The 14,799-nt window shown below is 36.5% G+C and overlaps 1 protein-coding gene across 7 annotated transcripts in view; it reads right to left on the reverse strand.

Annotated features, from left to right (window-relative positions):
- PIK3CA (phosphatidylinositol-4,5-bisphosphate 3-kinase catalytic subunit alpha) overlaps window positions 1-14,799 on the reverse strand; it is a 75,225-nt gene that overhangs the window by 8,060 nt on the left and 52,366 nt on the right. For 4 of the 7 annotated variants that reach the window (XM_043521981.1, XM_043521983.1, XM_043521979.1 and 1 more), the window contains 11 exons: window positions 8,351-8,475; window positions 7,889-7,970; window positions 7,185-7,349; window positions 6,446-6,549; window positions 4,058-4,229; window positions 3,560-3,666; window positions 2,967-3,088; window positions 2,134-2,212; window positions 1,084-1,254; window positions 398-515; window positions 28-179 (listed from right to left, as the gene is read on the reverse strand). In XM_043521981.1, coding sequence (XP_043377916.1) covers window positions 28-179; window positions 398-515; window positions 1,084-1,254; window positions 2,134-2,212; window positions 2,967-3,088; window positions 3,560-3,666; window positions 4,058-4,229; window positions 6,446-6,549; window positions 7,185-7,349; window positions 7,889-7,970; window positions 8,351-8,475 — 1,397 coding nt within the window. Of the gene's footprint in view, window positions 1-27; window positions 180-352; window positions 516-1,083; window positions 1,255-2,133; window positions 2,213-2,966; window positions 3,089-3,559; window positions 3,667-4,057; window positions 4,230-6,445; window positions 6,550-7,184; window positions 7,350-7,888; window positions 7,971-8,350; window positions 8,476-14,799 lie in introns of all 7 variants that reach the window. The other 3 variants (XM_037909269.2, XM_037909268.2, XM_043521982.1) reach the window with 1 other exon arrangement.

Genomic DNA, 14,799 nt, shown 5'->3' on the forward strand with positions numbered 1-14,799 from the left:
TAACTGCTCAATTAAAAAATGGCTTACCTTTCAAATTCCCTCGTTTTGGTACATTCTTGGGCTCCTTTACTGATCACTATTAAGAAATCTTGCGTTAAGACAAATGGCACACGCTCTCGTTTGTAACCAAATTTTTTCTTCTTGTGATCAAGGAAGTGTCCAAAATCAATGTGAAACAGCTTTAAAGAGGAAGAAAATGGTTACATATTTTAAAATTATTCTGCATATTTAAACAGCTTTCATAGTAATATCAGATCATCTAATTTTTGCTTGGATTTTGTGATCCAAACACCAATATGCCATACAATTAGTGTCTATACATCAGACAAATGGAAGATGACATATTACATACGCAAATATTTGTAGAGAGAGATGTTTTTGCAAAATAGTATCTTACTTGTCCATCATCTTTCACCATGATGTTACTATTGTGACGATCACCAATTCCCAATATGAAGGTAGCAACACAATAGCCAGCGCAAGAGCGTGTAAACAAATCAATAGCTGCATCATACCTGTTGAAAACAAACACTGGAGGCATTATTCTTCTGAAGTTCTAACACCACAGAAGTGCAGAAATAACATGCATGTAATGAAAGATATGTGTATACTAGCTTATTGAAGCCACGCAAATCAAGACTACTTGGATTTTATCATTGAACTGAATCAAAAAGCTAGGTAGAGATTCAGCATTCTTGGAATACAACAATACCTGGAATAAGATCAAAAAATAATAATAAACTCACCGTTAGAGCAACTTTCTTAAAGACACAGAAAAGAAATTTTCACTCTGATAAGCTACTAATGCAAATTCAGATTTAAACCATGTATTTGTGCAAGTGTATATCTTAAATTGCCAATTTTTTGCCAACTGCTGCACTGTCACAACGATATCACACAATGCCTTAACCTCAAGAGGAGAGCTACAGATAGCAAAAATACCAGGCGTGGAGTATCGTTGTATGACTTAGTTTCCCACTTCAAGAAGGGGGGCATGAAATATTTCTGTTTTGAGGCCTCCATCAAAAAAACAAAACAGGTGAATTAAAAAGGAGAGTAAGTAAATGAAAAGTAAAAACTCACATTTCTCCTTTGTTTTTGTCCTTGAGCCACTGATGTAATGTGTGGCTATTGAACTGCAATGCGCCCTTTAGACCACCTTTACACTGAATCTGCATAATTGTGTGAGAGCTTCTCACCACCTCAATAAGTCCCACACAATCACCAATAGACAAACAGCCATAAGGCAACATCCTGCAAGAAAAAAAAAAAATTTTATAAAGAGCAAGTTTTCAGACAAAGCATTTTAAACAGTACAAAATATGCATGTTCTGTTAGTAACCTTATTCAGATCAATATCATCTATTACTGGATTTACTTCATAGGGTTCTGCTGAAAATACATTTGAAAACCCTACAGCTGTATTATCAGAAGTGTTGAGAAAAAAAGTGTGCAAGAACACTAGAGTTCAATAATGTGCCTGACAATGCGGCCACTGCATCTGACAATTTATTTCCTAGTTTTATACTGGGAAAAGATTTAAGCTGAAAATTACTAGTGGTTTCCGCAATACCTCTGAATATTATAAATAATCATTAATGGAACTTTCAAAATGTAGGCAGATTTATCAAGATATATTTCTGTACACATCTTCAGACTTTAATACTAAGGGCAGGACAGTCTCCAGACTTTAAAAAAGGGAACATTCAGCACAACCTGAGTGCTGCCAGAAACGTATAATACAGAATAAAGCTTAAGTAAAGCCTGCTTTACGAAAACCCCACATGAAATTTTAAAAATACATTTCCAGACCTATTACCTGTCAATATTATAAAATGGTAATGGAAACCCATGTACCGCAACAATGCTAGTCTTACTGATGGCCATTCCCTAGAACTAGACTGAGGCCACCAAAATAAATTTGCACATAAGGCACAGATCAGTTTATAGACCCCAATATTTTGGATATCTTGAAACTATAAAAAAGTTACAGTATAACATACAGAAACATGCTTACAAATCATTTTAAGTATTAAATTTGTTTTTCATGGAAAAGGAAAGGAACCATATGTAGTAATTAGGTTAAACAGAAAACATTAAGAATGGCACTTGAGAATACTCTCTGTTGCTCACCGAAGATCAAGACCCTGATTTTGCCAGATGTTTTCCATAATTCGAATGATCTGAAGTGTCAGCATGTCCTGACGTAAATCTGAAATATTCAAGTACATACAGATGTTGTGGATTTTATAAGATTAGCATGAAAGCTTTTTGTAACATGCCATTTTATTTATTTTCCCCCCCAATATATTTTAGAGTGGGAGAGTAGGTTGTGTATTTCACTAAAGTTATGTTCTCTAAAATGTATTATCATTATGCAGAAGTCAAAAGCAACCTTTAATGTTTAAGGATTAATGTAAAAGAGTTAAGGTAGTTTCAAGACAGATTAGTAATATACAACTTTAAAATCTGCGTGGATTAATGAGATAGACATCAAACATGGCTTTACAAATGAGAGCAAATATTCTAAAGCATTTTAACATTTGAATAGTATTACAGTTAAATAATGTTGTGATAATGTTGTAAGCACAGAGTGACCCTACAAAAATATTAGGCAAATCAATTTCAATACTACGGAAAGTACAGTGCATACACGAGTCATGTTCTAAGAGGAAAAAACAGTTCAAAATACTGTTATAAAAGAGAATGAGTGTTTGAAAAAGCATAGCCTAGGAGCACAGCTACAAAAATACTGTGCATGTGTTTGTCTGTTCATTTTTTACATACCTATTTCTTTAGAAACTTAAATTAGCAAAGCCAAACAAGGTATGTGTATTTCTTTAACATGTATTCTATAAATTATTTATAAAAAACTTTTAGTCAACAGGCAAGGTATGAGAAGAGAAGCTTATGTATAAACACACAAAATATGTTAATCAGGATATGCATGTATTTTGTGCCCTTACCATCTCCATTTTTAAAGATGATTTCATTGTTTTGAAACAACAGTTCAGACATAATATCTGGGTTTTCCCAGTTCAACCACAGTGGCCTTTTTGCAGAGGACATAATCCTGCACTCCTCAAGCCTACAAAAAGATAAGATTTCTTCTAAATAAGTGTATTGTTGACATCAGTGAATGGTGCTTTTGTAGTATTCCTGCTCTCTTCACCTTTCCTTCCCCCAACATTTATGGCTGATATAACACTATGATGGGCCGAGATGGACAGTTAACAACCAATTTTCATTCTTGAGCCTTAAACTTAAAGCAAGAACTTGCACTAGCTTGTGCTGCCTGACAAGGGAAATGGGTGTATATAATCTTCAGGCAACAGCACTTCTGGCCAAATAATAAGGTTCCTCACAAAAACTGCAAGCATTATTCTGTGGTCATTTAAAGTTGTTCTACTGATGCTACAGGCTGAAGATTAAAAAAAGGTATCCACTATGCAATTTTCTTAGTACATTTGCAAATTTTAAAATCTTTTCCAAGATGCACTAATTTCAGAAAAATGGTCTACTTAAATATTTTGATAAATTCCAAAAGGGAAAAACATACCTGAGATTTCCCAGCTGATGAGCAGGGTTAAGAGGAGAAATAAAGCCTTGTAAAGCATCCATGAAATCTGGCCGCCTCATTTGTTCCACAAGAAACTTCATCTGTACCTGAAGGGTAATCACATTTAATTTGAGAGCTTTTTGATGATATGAGAAAGATGTACATACATGCTGGGTTTTAATTTTGATTTAAGATGTAATTTTGTATAATGCAAGTGTCGGAAAAAAACAATCCCACGTTCGCCACATATCACCAGAACTGAAGCATTATTTTCATATTACCTGAAAATAGTTGTATGACATAACTTCTATTCAAATGACCTACTCAACTGGCCAACAACAGTGGGTACAGTAAAAATATCTCCAACACCTGGTAAGGAATTTTATTACCTACTGGAGTAAACAATATCACACTATTTTAACTACCCAAGTAAAGACCCAATTCTTATTAAACTACTTTTAAACATACTTAATTCTTGTATTCTGATAACAGTAATACCTTTTGTGTCTCATCCTTCTTCTCCTGCTTGAGAATATCTGTGAGGTTTATCAGTTTCTCCATAGCCTCCACCTGTCTGCTCAAATGTTTTAGGTACATCCCACATGCTCGACAGTAGGACTCCAAAAGTAAACCAAATCTCTGGCTTACATTCTTATTGTGCATTTCAGACCTATCAAAAGAGAACATTTACATGTAAAAGAAGAACATTTACAGGTATTACTGTTTAGGACTGATGCTGTCCTTAAGCCCTTTCTCTCAGTTGGCACCATTTCCAAGGGACAGGCCTACAGTTGCACTTCTCTCAGAATGGAATTCTACAATTCAGCCCACTTTTAGACAACAGACCAGGCTACAGCACCTCCTGCTTATCACCTATATTACCTCAGCAGGTCCAACTTTGGTCTCTGCTGTAGACCCCACTCTGGGAGCTGTGATCCCCTGGTAAACACAGTGACAGAACAGCTTGTTCAAAACAGTATGATTTATCCATCCACAGGAACATCATAAGCAGAGAGAAAAGGTTTAAAAATAACTAAAGCATACAGCCTTGCCCAAACGTAGCATTTACCTCATGCAACTAGGTAGGCTCAATTTAGCCTTGACACCCTTCCTGTTTTCCCAGGGACCAAGTTACTGCCTGCTTCTCTGCAGACCCTCAATCCCAGAGGTGGGAAAACTATGGCCCGCGGGACCGTCCTGCATGGCCCCTGAGCTCCCAGCCCCTCCCCTACTGTCCCCCCTCCCCCACAGCGTTAGATCACTGCACTGCCAGCGCTCTGGTCTGTCGCTCCTGCCGGGGAGTGCAGCAGCGTGGTCGCGAGCTTCTACTGCTCCGAGTGGTATGGTAAGGGGATGGGGAACGGGGGGGGTTGGATTGTTCAGGGGCCAGGCTGTTAGGGGAGGCACAGCCTTCCCTACCCCGCCATCCATACAGTTTTGCAACCCCGATGTGGCCCTCGGGCCAAAAAGTTTGCCCACCCCTGCTCTATCCCTATGACTCAGAAGCTCAGCTTTTCAACTATATTCAATCTCTGTTTGAAAATTCCTGCATTGAAACCCTAAAGGTGTCAAGTGGAGCTCTTGCACTCCCCTGCAATGGGGTCTGTGAGCCCATTTCCACATTAGTGAAAGTATACCTCCAAGAAATTATCAGCTCCACTGTCCATTTGAGTACTGTCCATCGGGATTGTCTACACTCAGCCATTCACTTTTGGTTCCTAGAGAAGTAAGTTAACTATGGCTGATTTAACTTAGTTGCCCTTCAGCCAGCAGCACAGTAACTTCAAAACCCACAGGGTGTGTATGTATGTATGTATATATATATATATATATATATATATAAAAATAAAAATATTCATAAAATACATATAATTCCCACATTCTTCACAACAGGCAATTTTAAAAGGCTCTTGTATATAAAAGTAATTTGAAATATCTTAAATTTAGAAAGCAAGCAATGGAGATGAGCTAATTATCTACAGTTCACATGGAATTTGCTGATAATCACACTGTACGCACCCAGTTACTAACTACTCAGCAATCTTAATTTAAATTTCAACATCATGCACCACCTATTTTTTAAACTTTTCATTACATTTTCAGCAGTGATTTAAATAGAAAAGACAAAGTGGAACAATGATCATGACATAGCATCACAGGACTAGAAGGGACCTTGACAGTCATCTAGTCCAGTCCCCTGCACTCATGGTGGGGATTACGTATGATATAATGCAACAACAAAGGTCTAATCATTGGAACAGAATAAGTACACAGTAAAGCCAGAGCGACTGCTTCAGTAAACATTAACTAGAGGACAGGAAAGATTGAAAGAAACAGAAGAGGCTAAAGGAGGAAGACAAATGAAGAATGGTGGTCTTAAAGGGGAGCATACTTTCTTACTTAGTGATACTAAATGCAATAACGAGGTACTGAACAAATAAATAATAATTAAAAGTTATTGATCTTTGTATAAACCTTCCACTGAGAATAGTAGATCTATTGTGGATTGAGGGAGTATGGGGCCCTAAATTTATACCCTCAGCCCATCAGAGAAGGAATTCAGCTCTCTTCAGTGACTGAGCATGACATTCCTACCTTAGATACAATGCTGGCTACTACAAAAAAACATATATATCAAAAATAGGTAGTTCATTATCTTCTGTATCTTTCCAAACTTCTAGACACCTAAACTGACTACAGATTTGAGAACTAATTTTGTCTGGGGAGTCATGCTGCTTATATAGAAAACAAAAAACAAAAAAACCTTATAGTAGTAATAGCTTAAGAAAAAAGAACATTTTAGTCTGACATTTCATACCCCTAACTACTGTGGTACAGCTTGGTGGAAACCCACCATTACCCAAAAAACTTCCCAAACAAACTTACTTTAAGTGCCAAAAGAAAAAGTGTCCTATCCTTTGATTGGTCAGTGCCTTCTTGAGTAAAAATCTCACCAGCAGATTATCCAAATATTGCTCATATTTCAGAACCTATTTATGGGTAAGAAGAAATGAGAATTTGGAACTGTAGCTTTCATTTTGCAAATATTCCCATGGATAATACACATCCAGACACATAATACATAAAAGAAGAGCCACATTCTGGAAAAGGATTTTATAACTCAAGAATGTCTGGCCCTCATACTTTAGGGTTTGTAAATGTTAGCAGGCATTGTTCCAACCCTGCTTAACAGTACACACACTGGATAAGGTCCAAACTTACCACCTATCTGACATTGCCTTTATTGTTAACTTAACTGACACCAACCAAATTTTAGGGTCATTTTGCTAAGATTTCTAGAATTGCCTCTTCAGGGAGCCTGCCCAGTCCATGCTACAGAAAGATAAATGGTCTGGCTGCCAGTGTGAATCAGCAGAACAGCTCTGTATCTCCTTGCAGGGTCCTAACGGCTCTCATCCTATTTACAGTAAAATAAACCAGGTTTGATATTTCAAGATTGCAACTACTATATTTATTATCTATTCCCCAGAATCATTCGGGAATTACTGTTGTCAAGATTTCTTCTCTTTCTTCTTGCTACATCAAATTTAGGAAGCAACAATTAAAAACAATTGTCAACAACAAATATACATAACCTCTAATTTAACAGAACAAGCTAGGGTACCTGTACTAGCTGGATTAAGTACTGAGACAGTTTGTCATCTGTCAAATACTTCTCCAGACACCGAACTGCAAATGCTCGCACCATTGGGTCAGGATAATTACAGTCCAAAAGCTCCATTGCCTGTTCTGGCTTGATTGGAGGCCAGTCTTTCACCAAGCAGTACATCTGAGTGGAACAAAAACAGCAACCTAACATAATCCAGACATTTTAAGCAGCTGCATGGACAAAACAATAATTGTGAAATAGACCCATGTAAGACCAGCAATCATTTTCCTGTTTATAAACTGAATTTACTCTTTGATCTCACAAATGACTAACTTGATGGAAACAACAACCTGCTAAATATTTTATCCACTATAGAAAAAAAGCTATAATAAGAACTACAACCTCAGTCATTCCATAGTCAGTAATGTCAACCCAGTGTAACTCACTGGTCAGCAATACATCAGGGATTGAACCAGGGACCTCTAGAGATAAAAGCATAAGTCTCTTGAACTAAACAGTCAGGCTCTGGAACCATCATCTGTGGATCAGGCACAGAGCGGGACAGAACACACACCAACCAATGGGTTGCACGAGCAGAACATATTCTAACTAATGATTGCTCACTTTCATGCAAGTTGAAGAAAATCATTTTTAAAAATCAAAGAGAAACTGTGTTTAAAAATGTCTTTTAGTGAAGTTTCTTGAACGTAGTATATTACCTGGGCTACTTCATCTCTAGAGTTCCATTTAACAGACAAAAGTAGTTTGGGTAGAATTTCTGGGGTATTTACACAATAGTGTCTGTAAAAGAGAAAAAAATGTAACTTGCATATACAAACTAGAGGTAAACAGTAAGTAGATTTACTTTGATCACAGCAGACTATGGCCCTCAATCCTGAAATATTATCTACCTTTATGCCTGCAGAGTCCCACTGAAGTCAGCAGGGCTCTGCATAGGCACAGGTATCTGTCCACGCAGGTAAGTTTGCAGAACTGAGGCACATAATGGATTACTTCTATCACTAGCTTTCCTCCACAGGCGTATAAAACTAATATATGCTTTCCTAAAATGCTAACCACAGCAAGGAGGAACATATTGAACAACAGGCCAGAATTCAAGTCAATTATGTGTTTTATGAAATTAGAGAATTCCAGAACCCCATCTTTATGATTCTGTATACCTGTGGCTCCAAAGGAAGTCCTTCTCTTGCTCAGTAATTTCAGACAGAGGGTCTCGTGTACAAATTGCACGGAGTTGCTCTTTGTCACTTTCTCTTAATTCATTATCTCTAGCTAGCCTGTTACTCTGTAAAAGAAAATGGTACATTATCCTTCCACACACTTCTGCTCTCACGCAAGCTACATACATGATGTAAACATAGTATTTTTATACAGTGTAGCATCATTTATACTCTATTATTAAAAATCTGTTGGTTGTTTCTTTCAATCAGAGTGCAGCTCTGTATTATACTTTAAAAAAGATTAAACAATGCTAGCTTTATAGTGTTTTGATTTTTGTAATTGCTTACGACCACGGGCAGAGATATCATTCCAAAGAAATTAGTTGGATGGAGGGACAATAGCAGTTGGCACACTACCATCCAATGAGATTCTAGCAAGAGCCCCATAAACCACAAGATGAAAGTGACAACCCCATCCCCATTTAGCAAACTATTCAGGAAATCTGCTGGAAAGGGGCAGAGAAAAAGCCAAGACTGGAGAAGCAGAGTGTGGGAAAAAAAATACGTGAATATGAGGTCTGAGAGGAAGTGTATAACATGTCCAGGAAACTTGGAAAATCAGGGGGAGAGTTTCAAATTGATTTCCAATGTGACTGTAAAGCCAGTGTTCGTTAATGCTGAACAGATTCCCCAAAAGAGTAGGGACACTCAAAGTAACCCTCAGGGGAGCTAGGTGCATCCTGCAATTGAGTTCATTAAGCGTCATTTCATGTGTTCAGAACCTGTTACATAGATGCATTTTATAGATACAAAATCAAATAAACCAGCTCGGTCACCCATGACTCCTTTGCCCCTTCTTTCTTTCTCCGATAATTTAGTAACTTTTAGTCTATGGTTGGTGTAAAACTTCTTCGTTTTACAGCATGATGCCAGGGTAATGGAGTTTCTGATATTTTGTTTGTGGAATGGTTTGCACTGTACAAAGACTGAATTCCTAAGGGGTTTTAGTGATATAGGGCTTTGGTATGTTCTTTAGCATAAGCCACAATTCACAGAGCATGGTGAAATTTTTCACCTTAAACTTGTTTCCATCAAAAACCACAGATTTGGCTCGATTGAGACATTTTGTGAATTTGTGTTAAACTTGTCGAATTGTTTCAGATAAAAAAATCCAAAATGTTTTATTATGACATTTAAAAAAAAAAAAGATTTTCGATTGATTGATTTTTGGATTCAAAACAACTGATTAAATAAACCTGAATGAAGTTGAACAGAAAGAAGCAAAAAACAAAAACAAAAACACAAAAAACAAAGCCAATTTTTTTTTATTTTGAACTTTGTCTAAAAAAGTCAAAAGTTTTTTGTTTTGGGTCAACTCAAATCAAAATTTCTCCCATTTTTTTGGTACGGCCAGCAAACTGAAAAATCAGTTATTCATCCAGCTCTATTTTTAAGTGCTATCATTTTTGCAATTTATTTGTCAGAAGCTGAAATGCTGCAGAAATATCTAATTTTATTCAACTGCACACATCTTTAAATCTGAATTCACATTTTGAGCTCTTCAGGATGCACATAAAATATATGTTATATGTTGTTATAAAATATGGCAAAAGGAAAAGTGAAGAGTAAGCCCCTTTGCCATGTGAAACGTGCATTAAAAACTAAATTTTGTCTGAAGTTCCCATTTTGTTGGCAGAAACCCTCTTTCAGAGCTAGATTACTGGGTAACATCATTGTGGAACTACCTAGAACATCTTGGTAAGAAGATTTTTTTTGTAAGTGTGGCTGGTTCTCATTTGAGAAACAAGGCAAACTAGAATCACCCAGAGACAGACAGACATATTGTTTGGTCTTTTAAAGAGTATTATGCCTTAAAATGTACATAAAATATTTTAATGTAGAAGGAACTGACAGATTATAGCCTACAGCCAGTTAAAAAAAGGTACATAACATATACTTAAGACTGGAAGTACTATGCTTTGCCTTCAGTTTTAGTTAGGTCATTTTTTTTTAAACTGTATTATTATAGTTACTCACACAAGGCATAGTTCACGGTGTTATATGGGAACATTTAAAATGGTCATGAGCATTTCCAAAGGGAATGAACATAGACTCCCTTGCAGCACATATCTACTGAAAATCCCTCGACTTGTTCCCCACCCATCTCCCACCTGATTAGTAATCCAGCCACTCTAGCCTGTCCACTTTAATGAGTGCAGCTTCTGAAGCAAGTGAATTGGAGTCGGAAAAGAGAAGAGGCAAATACTTTAGAACTGCCACCCGTGGAAATGTTTTTTTAAAAGAACATATAGTAGATATGGCACAATAATGTCTATTCCAAATGTCTTGCAGTCATCAAAAACTGGGATATACACTTGAAGTTATAGCAAGAGATGCTATGGAAAAAACAAAACAAAACAACAAAAACCAAAAAAACTTAAGACAAAAGAGAATTATGGGAGGTAAGTTAGTGGATAAAGGATTCATGCCAGGAGTGGGGAAGCTATATATTCAATCCTATAAAAAGTCATATTTATAAAAAATTATTAAAAGCTTTTTAAAAGCATGTATTTATCTAGCTTCTGGTAGAGGCTCATCGTAAGTAGAACAAAGCCAAATCAAAAATAAGGAAATAGAACTAGCACATGTGCTACTGTTTAGAGTTAAAGCATCAACTCAAAGACAAACAAACCACACTTCTGAAATTCCTTTTATAGCTGCAGCTGTTATAAACAATGAAGACTACTGTAACTTAAATTGATTACAGCAAAATGATTTTTCAGTTTGTTTCTTTAGTTCACTCTTTTTCCTATACAAGTCATTCAGTTTTCCTTCTTGTTTGTGTGGGTATTTGTTGAAAAGCAACCAGGCAGGAAAAAAAAAAGAAAAAAGGGGGGAAAAAAAAAGGAAATGTGTTTGCATATTATACACATTGGCAAGTGGATTTAGGGGACATGGGTAGCACTGGAAACTCATTTTTCAAAACTGAGTAGATTTCAAGTTGACAGAAAGTGACTAGGAATTAGGAAGCTCAGTTCAAATCTAGTTTTGCTTTTAATTCACTATAAATTTGGAAAAATCACTATATTTTCTTGACCTTCAATTAATACCACTGTAAAATAAGATTTAAAACTATTTGCACATGTTGGATCATAAGACAAAATGTACCTGTATATTAGGTCAGAAAGTTCATGGTTTAGGTCAAGCCCAGTGGGAAAATGCATTTATCCTGTTGAGGTCAACATCAAAAACTTGAAATTCTATGAAGTGTGGGACAGCAAAGTAGATAATATATAAATTTAATATTTGAGAAAGCGTCTGAAATATTTGAAGTAACAATGGATCTATAAATGCTCCATTATAACAGTATCTATACTTGATCTTAAATATTTCTACTAATTTATTGGTTAAAAGTGCAACATAGTGCATTTCAAAATTAAACAAAAATACATGTCTATTGTTTTGTATGTTAACAGAAGATGTTTTATAGAACACCACTATGGTAACTTGGCCTGGTGGTTTCCACAGCATTTGGGACTAACTTGTCAAAAGTTTTAAACAAGTATATTGGTAATTGGTAAACTCTAAGCCAGCGTCAGATCTTGAATGTGTAGCATGCATTGTCTTGTCCAAAGTTTTATTTTCAAGTTACTTGGCGTTATTACTATTATACAGCCATAAACACACGCAGTACTTTACAGAACACACAGCTCCTGCCCCAAAGAGTTTACAAGATAAAAACAGGTCAGACAATAAAAGGAACAACAGGTATGCTGTGGAGATATCAATAGTGATGACACAAATTTAGGAAGATTTTATGAAAAATGATTTAAAAGAGGGATTAGAAGGAGCAGCAAGAGGATACTTGGCAGACACAAAGTAGATTATTAGAGTTTTAGTAGGGAGCAATGTGAAAAAAAACAAAAGGAGAAAAAGGAGAGAGTATGAGTAGCACTATGCATTACTGGTTTGACATGGAAATGGATACTAATACACCTTTCTCCTCCTCTAACTGCTATGATCTCGCTCCTGAGTATTATAGGGACAAGCAAGCTGGTTCAATACGAAATAAACACCCACCCATCACCCTAACCTTGAAAAACAAACCCTGAATATTTTTGAAGTTCAAAATGTATCACATCATCTTTGTTGTGCCTTTAAAAACTATTAGAATGTATACTTCTCTGCACTTCCTAGTTTCAGCTAAGGATAGAAGAAACAGTACTGAGGTGGCTATATCTGAGCCTTAAAGAAACCAGAAAGCCTCTAAAAAATTAAAAAAGTATGTCCTTCCAAGATTTACAGTCAATCAAGAAGATACAAATATGCATCAGATATGCAACCCCAACTTCTAGATTCTCACATGACCATCCTGCAAGTCTGCCTCGTTCCTACTTTAAAGCAGCTTCTGCAGTTGAGATGATTTGGACTGGTAATTAATTATCAGAATTTTGTGTCCATCTGTGATAAGCAGAGGACCCCCGCTACTAATCTGTTCTATAGGTGGGAGAAAACTACAGCATTCTGAAAGCATAACTCTCACCTAATGCATACTGTTACTTTCACGTTGAAGAAAGAGAAATGGGGACATTCAGGAGAGTGCTTTGTAATTTTTAAAGGTACCACAGTCATGGGCTCAAAGTAAGAACCTAGACAGGTTTCAGCTACTGTAGAGATGAATATTTTAGAAACCACTAAATTTACAAACCCTCACTATAGTCACTACTGATCTCTCCCTTGCCAATCCTAAGGACCATGCTCATTCTCTTCAGTCTTTGTTACTTTTATGCTGTTGACCACCCAGCTCTCAAAACTATCTTCATCTTATGTGGATTTACAGCCCTTTCTTTCCTGGTTCTTCACCTGCATGTAATCTCCTTCAGTGCTGCCTTTGATTTATCATCACACTTCTTCAACTTTGTTGGTGTTTTTCAGATGTCTGCCTCAGCCCCCCTTCTCTTTTCCTTGTACAACCTCATACTTAAGGATGACCTCTATGCCAGTGACTCTCAGATCTACCCCTCATCTATCAAGGATTGCATCTCTTCCTATTTCTTCAGTGTCTTCTTCTGCTTCCTCAATCCTTGACTGTCAAACATGTAAACTTTGTCTTTTCTCTTTCCCCCTTTCTTCCCCAGTTTCAGACAACTCCACTGTCCCTCAGGTACTCAAGCTCACAACTTTGGTATTCTCTTAAAGTTGTCCCTTTCCTTCTTCTTTCACATGCAGGTCCTCATCAACCCTTGTCACATCTCTTCCTATGTTACCACCTTTGGTTCATAAAGTAACATTAATCAGGTTACCTTAATTTTTTGTCAACTTTGTCCCTCCTTTTCCTTTCCTCTTTCCGATCACAATTTAAAAAAACAGGAAGCTCTTCAATAAAGCTGTGTCTTTATTTCTGTGTCTACTTATTTCTTTCACACTTTTGATCATGTAAGTTACAACAGTAATGATGATGGTGGTGGTGATGTTAGCCAATATTGTATAGTTAGGCAACTAAATCCACATTTAGGCACCTAATAAAATGAACTGACTTGGAGGTACTGAGCACCCACTGCTCAAATCAGATTCAAACGTCTCAACTGCTCCAAAAATCAGACGACATAGGGTTAGATCATGCCTAGCTCCAACATGTCCGCACAAAGGAATTGGGGGGTAGGGATGGGCGAGGGGGAGGGGTACAGAGGCGGCTTCCAACATACTCTGTGAGGCCTCAATAGGGCTACAAGCCAAACTGGGGTGCATATATGCTGTCTCACATAAAGGGGTATCACAGCTTACTCCTCCTCCAGAGAAGGAAAGCAGACACTGTGGCTCAGAGGAGATATTGTGCTTCGCTGACACCTGATCAGGGTGGAATGACTTAAATCAAGGCAATTTAAATAATCAATTTTAATCAACTTTTCCATTTGTACTTCAACTATTTTCTAAAGAAAGGTGCATTCTCATTGGTTGATATAACCATTAAAACATGCTGATTTACAACTAAATAGATTTGGTACACTAATACTTTTATTTAAGCAAATATATAGCTTAATATTTTCAGATTCTTATTAATTGTACATGTTTAGCATGTTAGAAAATGGTGACTGATATATTGCCTATTTACTAGATAATTAACTTTTTGCTCATGATTTGTGTCAAGCTGCATTAGGATAGCAACTAGAATTTAATTAAAAATAAATTTTATATGCTGTTGTGTGTTTATTAAACAAAACAAGCCCTTAATACACAGTACATGATCTACTGTGCCATATTCATAAACCTTGATCTCAAAAAGTTAGATTTTTCCCCATTTATATTCTTCATAAAAAAGCAGCCTTTAACTCAGTTTTTGATAGAGGCTCATGGATTCAGCATATTTATTTTTCATTTAAAATGTTTTGAGATTATAAAAAGTTTAGGATTTAACATATTTTGTATTACATTCAGATTTCATTTTAAAG

Source organism: Chelonia mydas, chromosome 9 (assembly GCF_015237465.2).
Source record: "Chelonia mydas isolate rCheMyd1 chromosome 9, rCheMyd1.pri.v2, whole genome shotgun sequence".
NCBI classification, from domain to species: Eukaryota; Metazoa; Chordata; order Testudines; family Cheloniidae; genus Chelonia; species Chelonia mydas.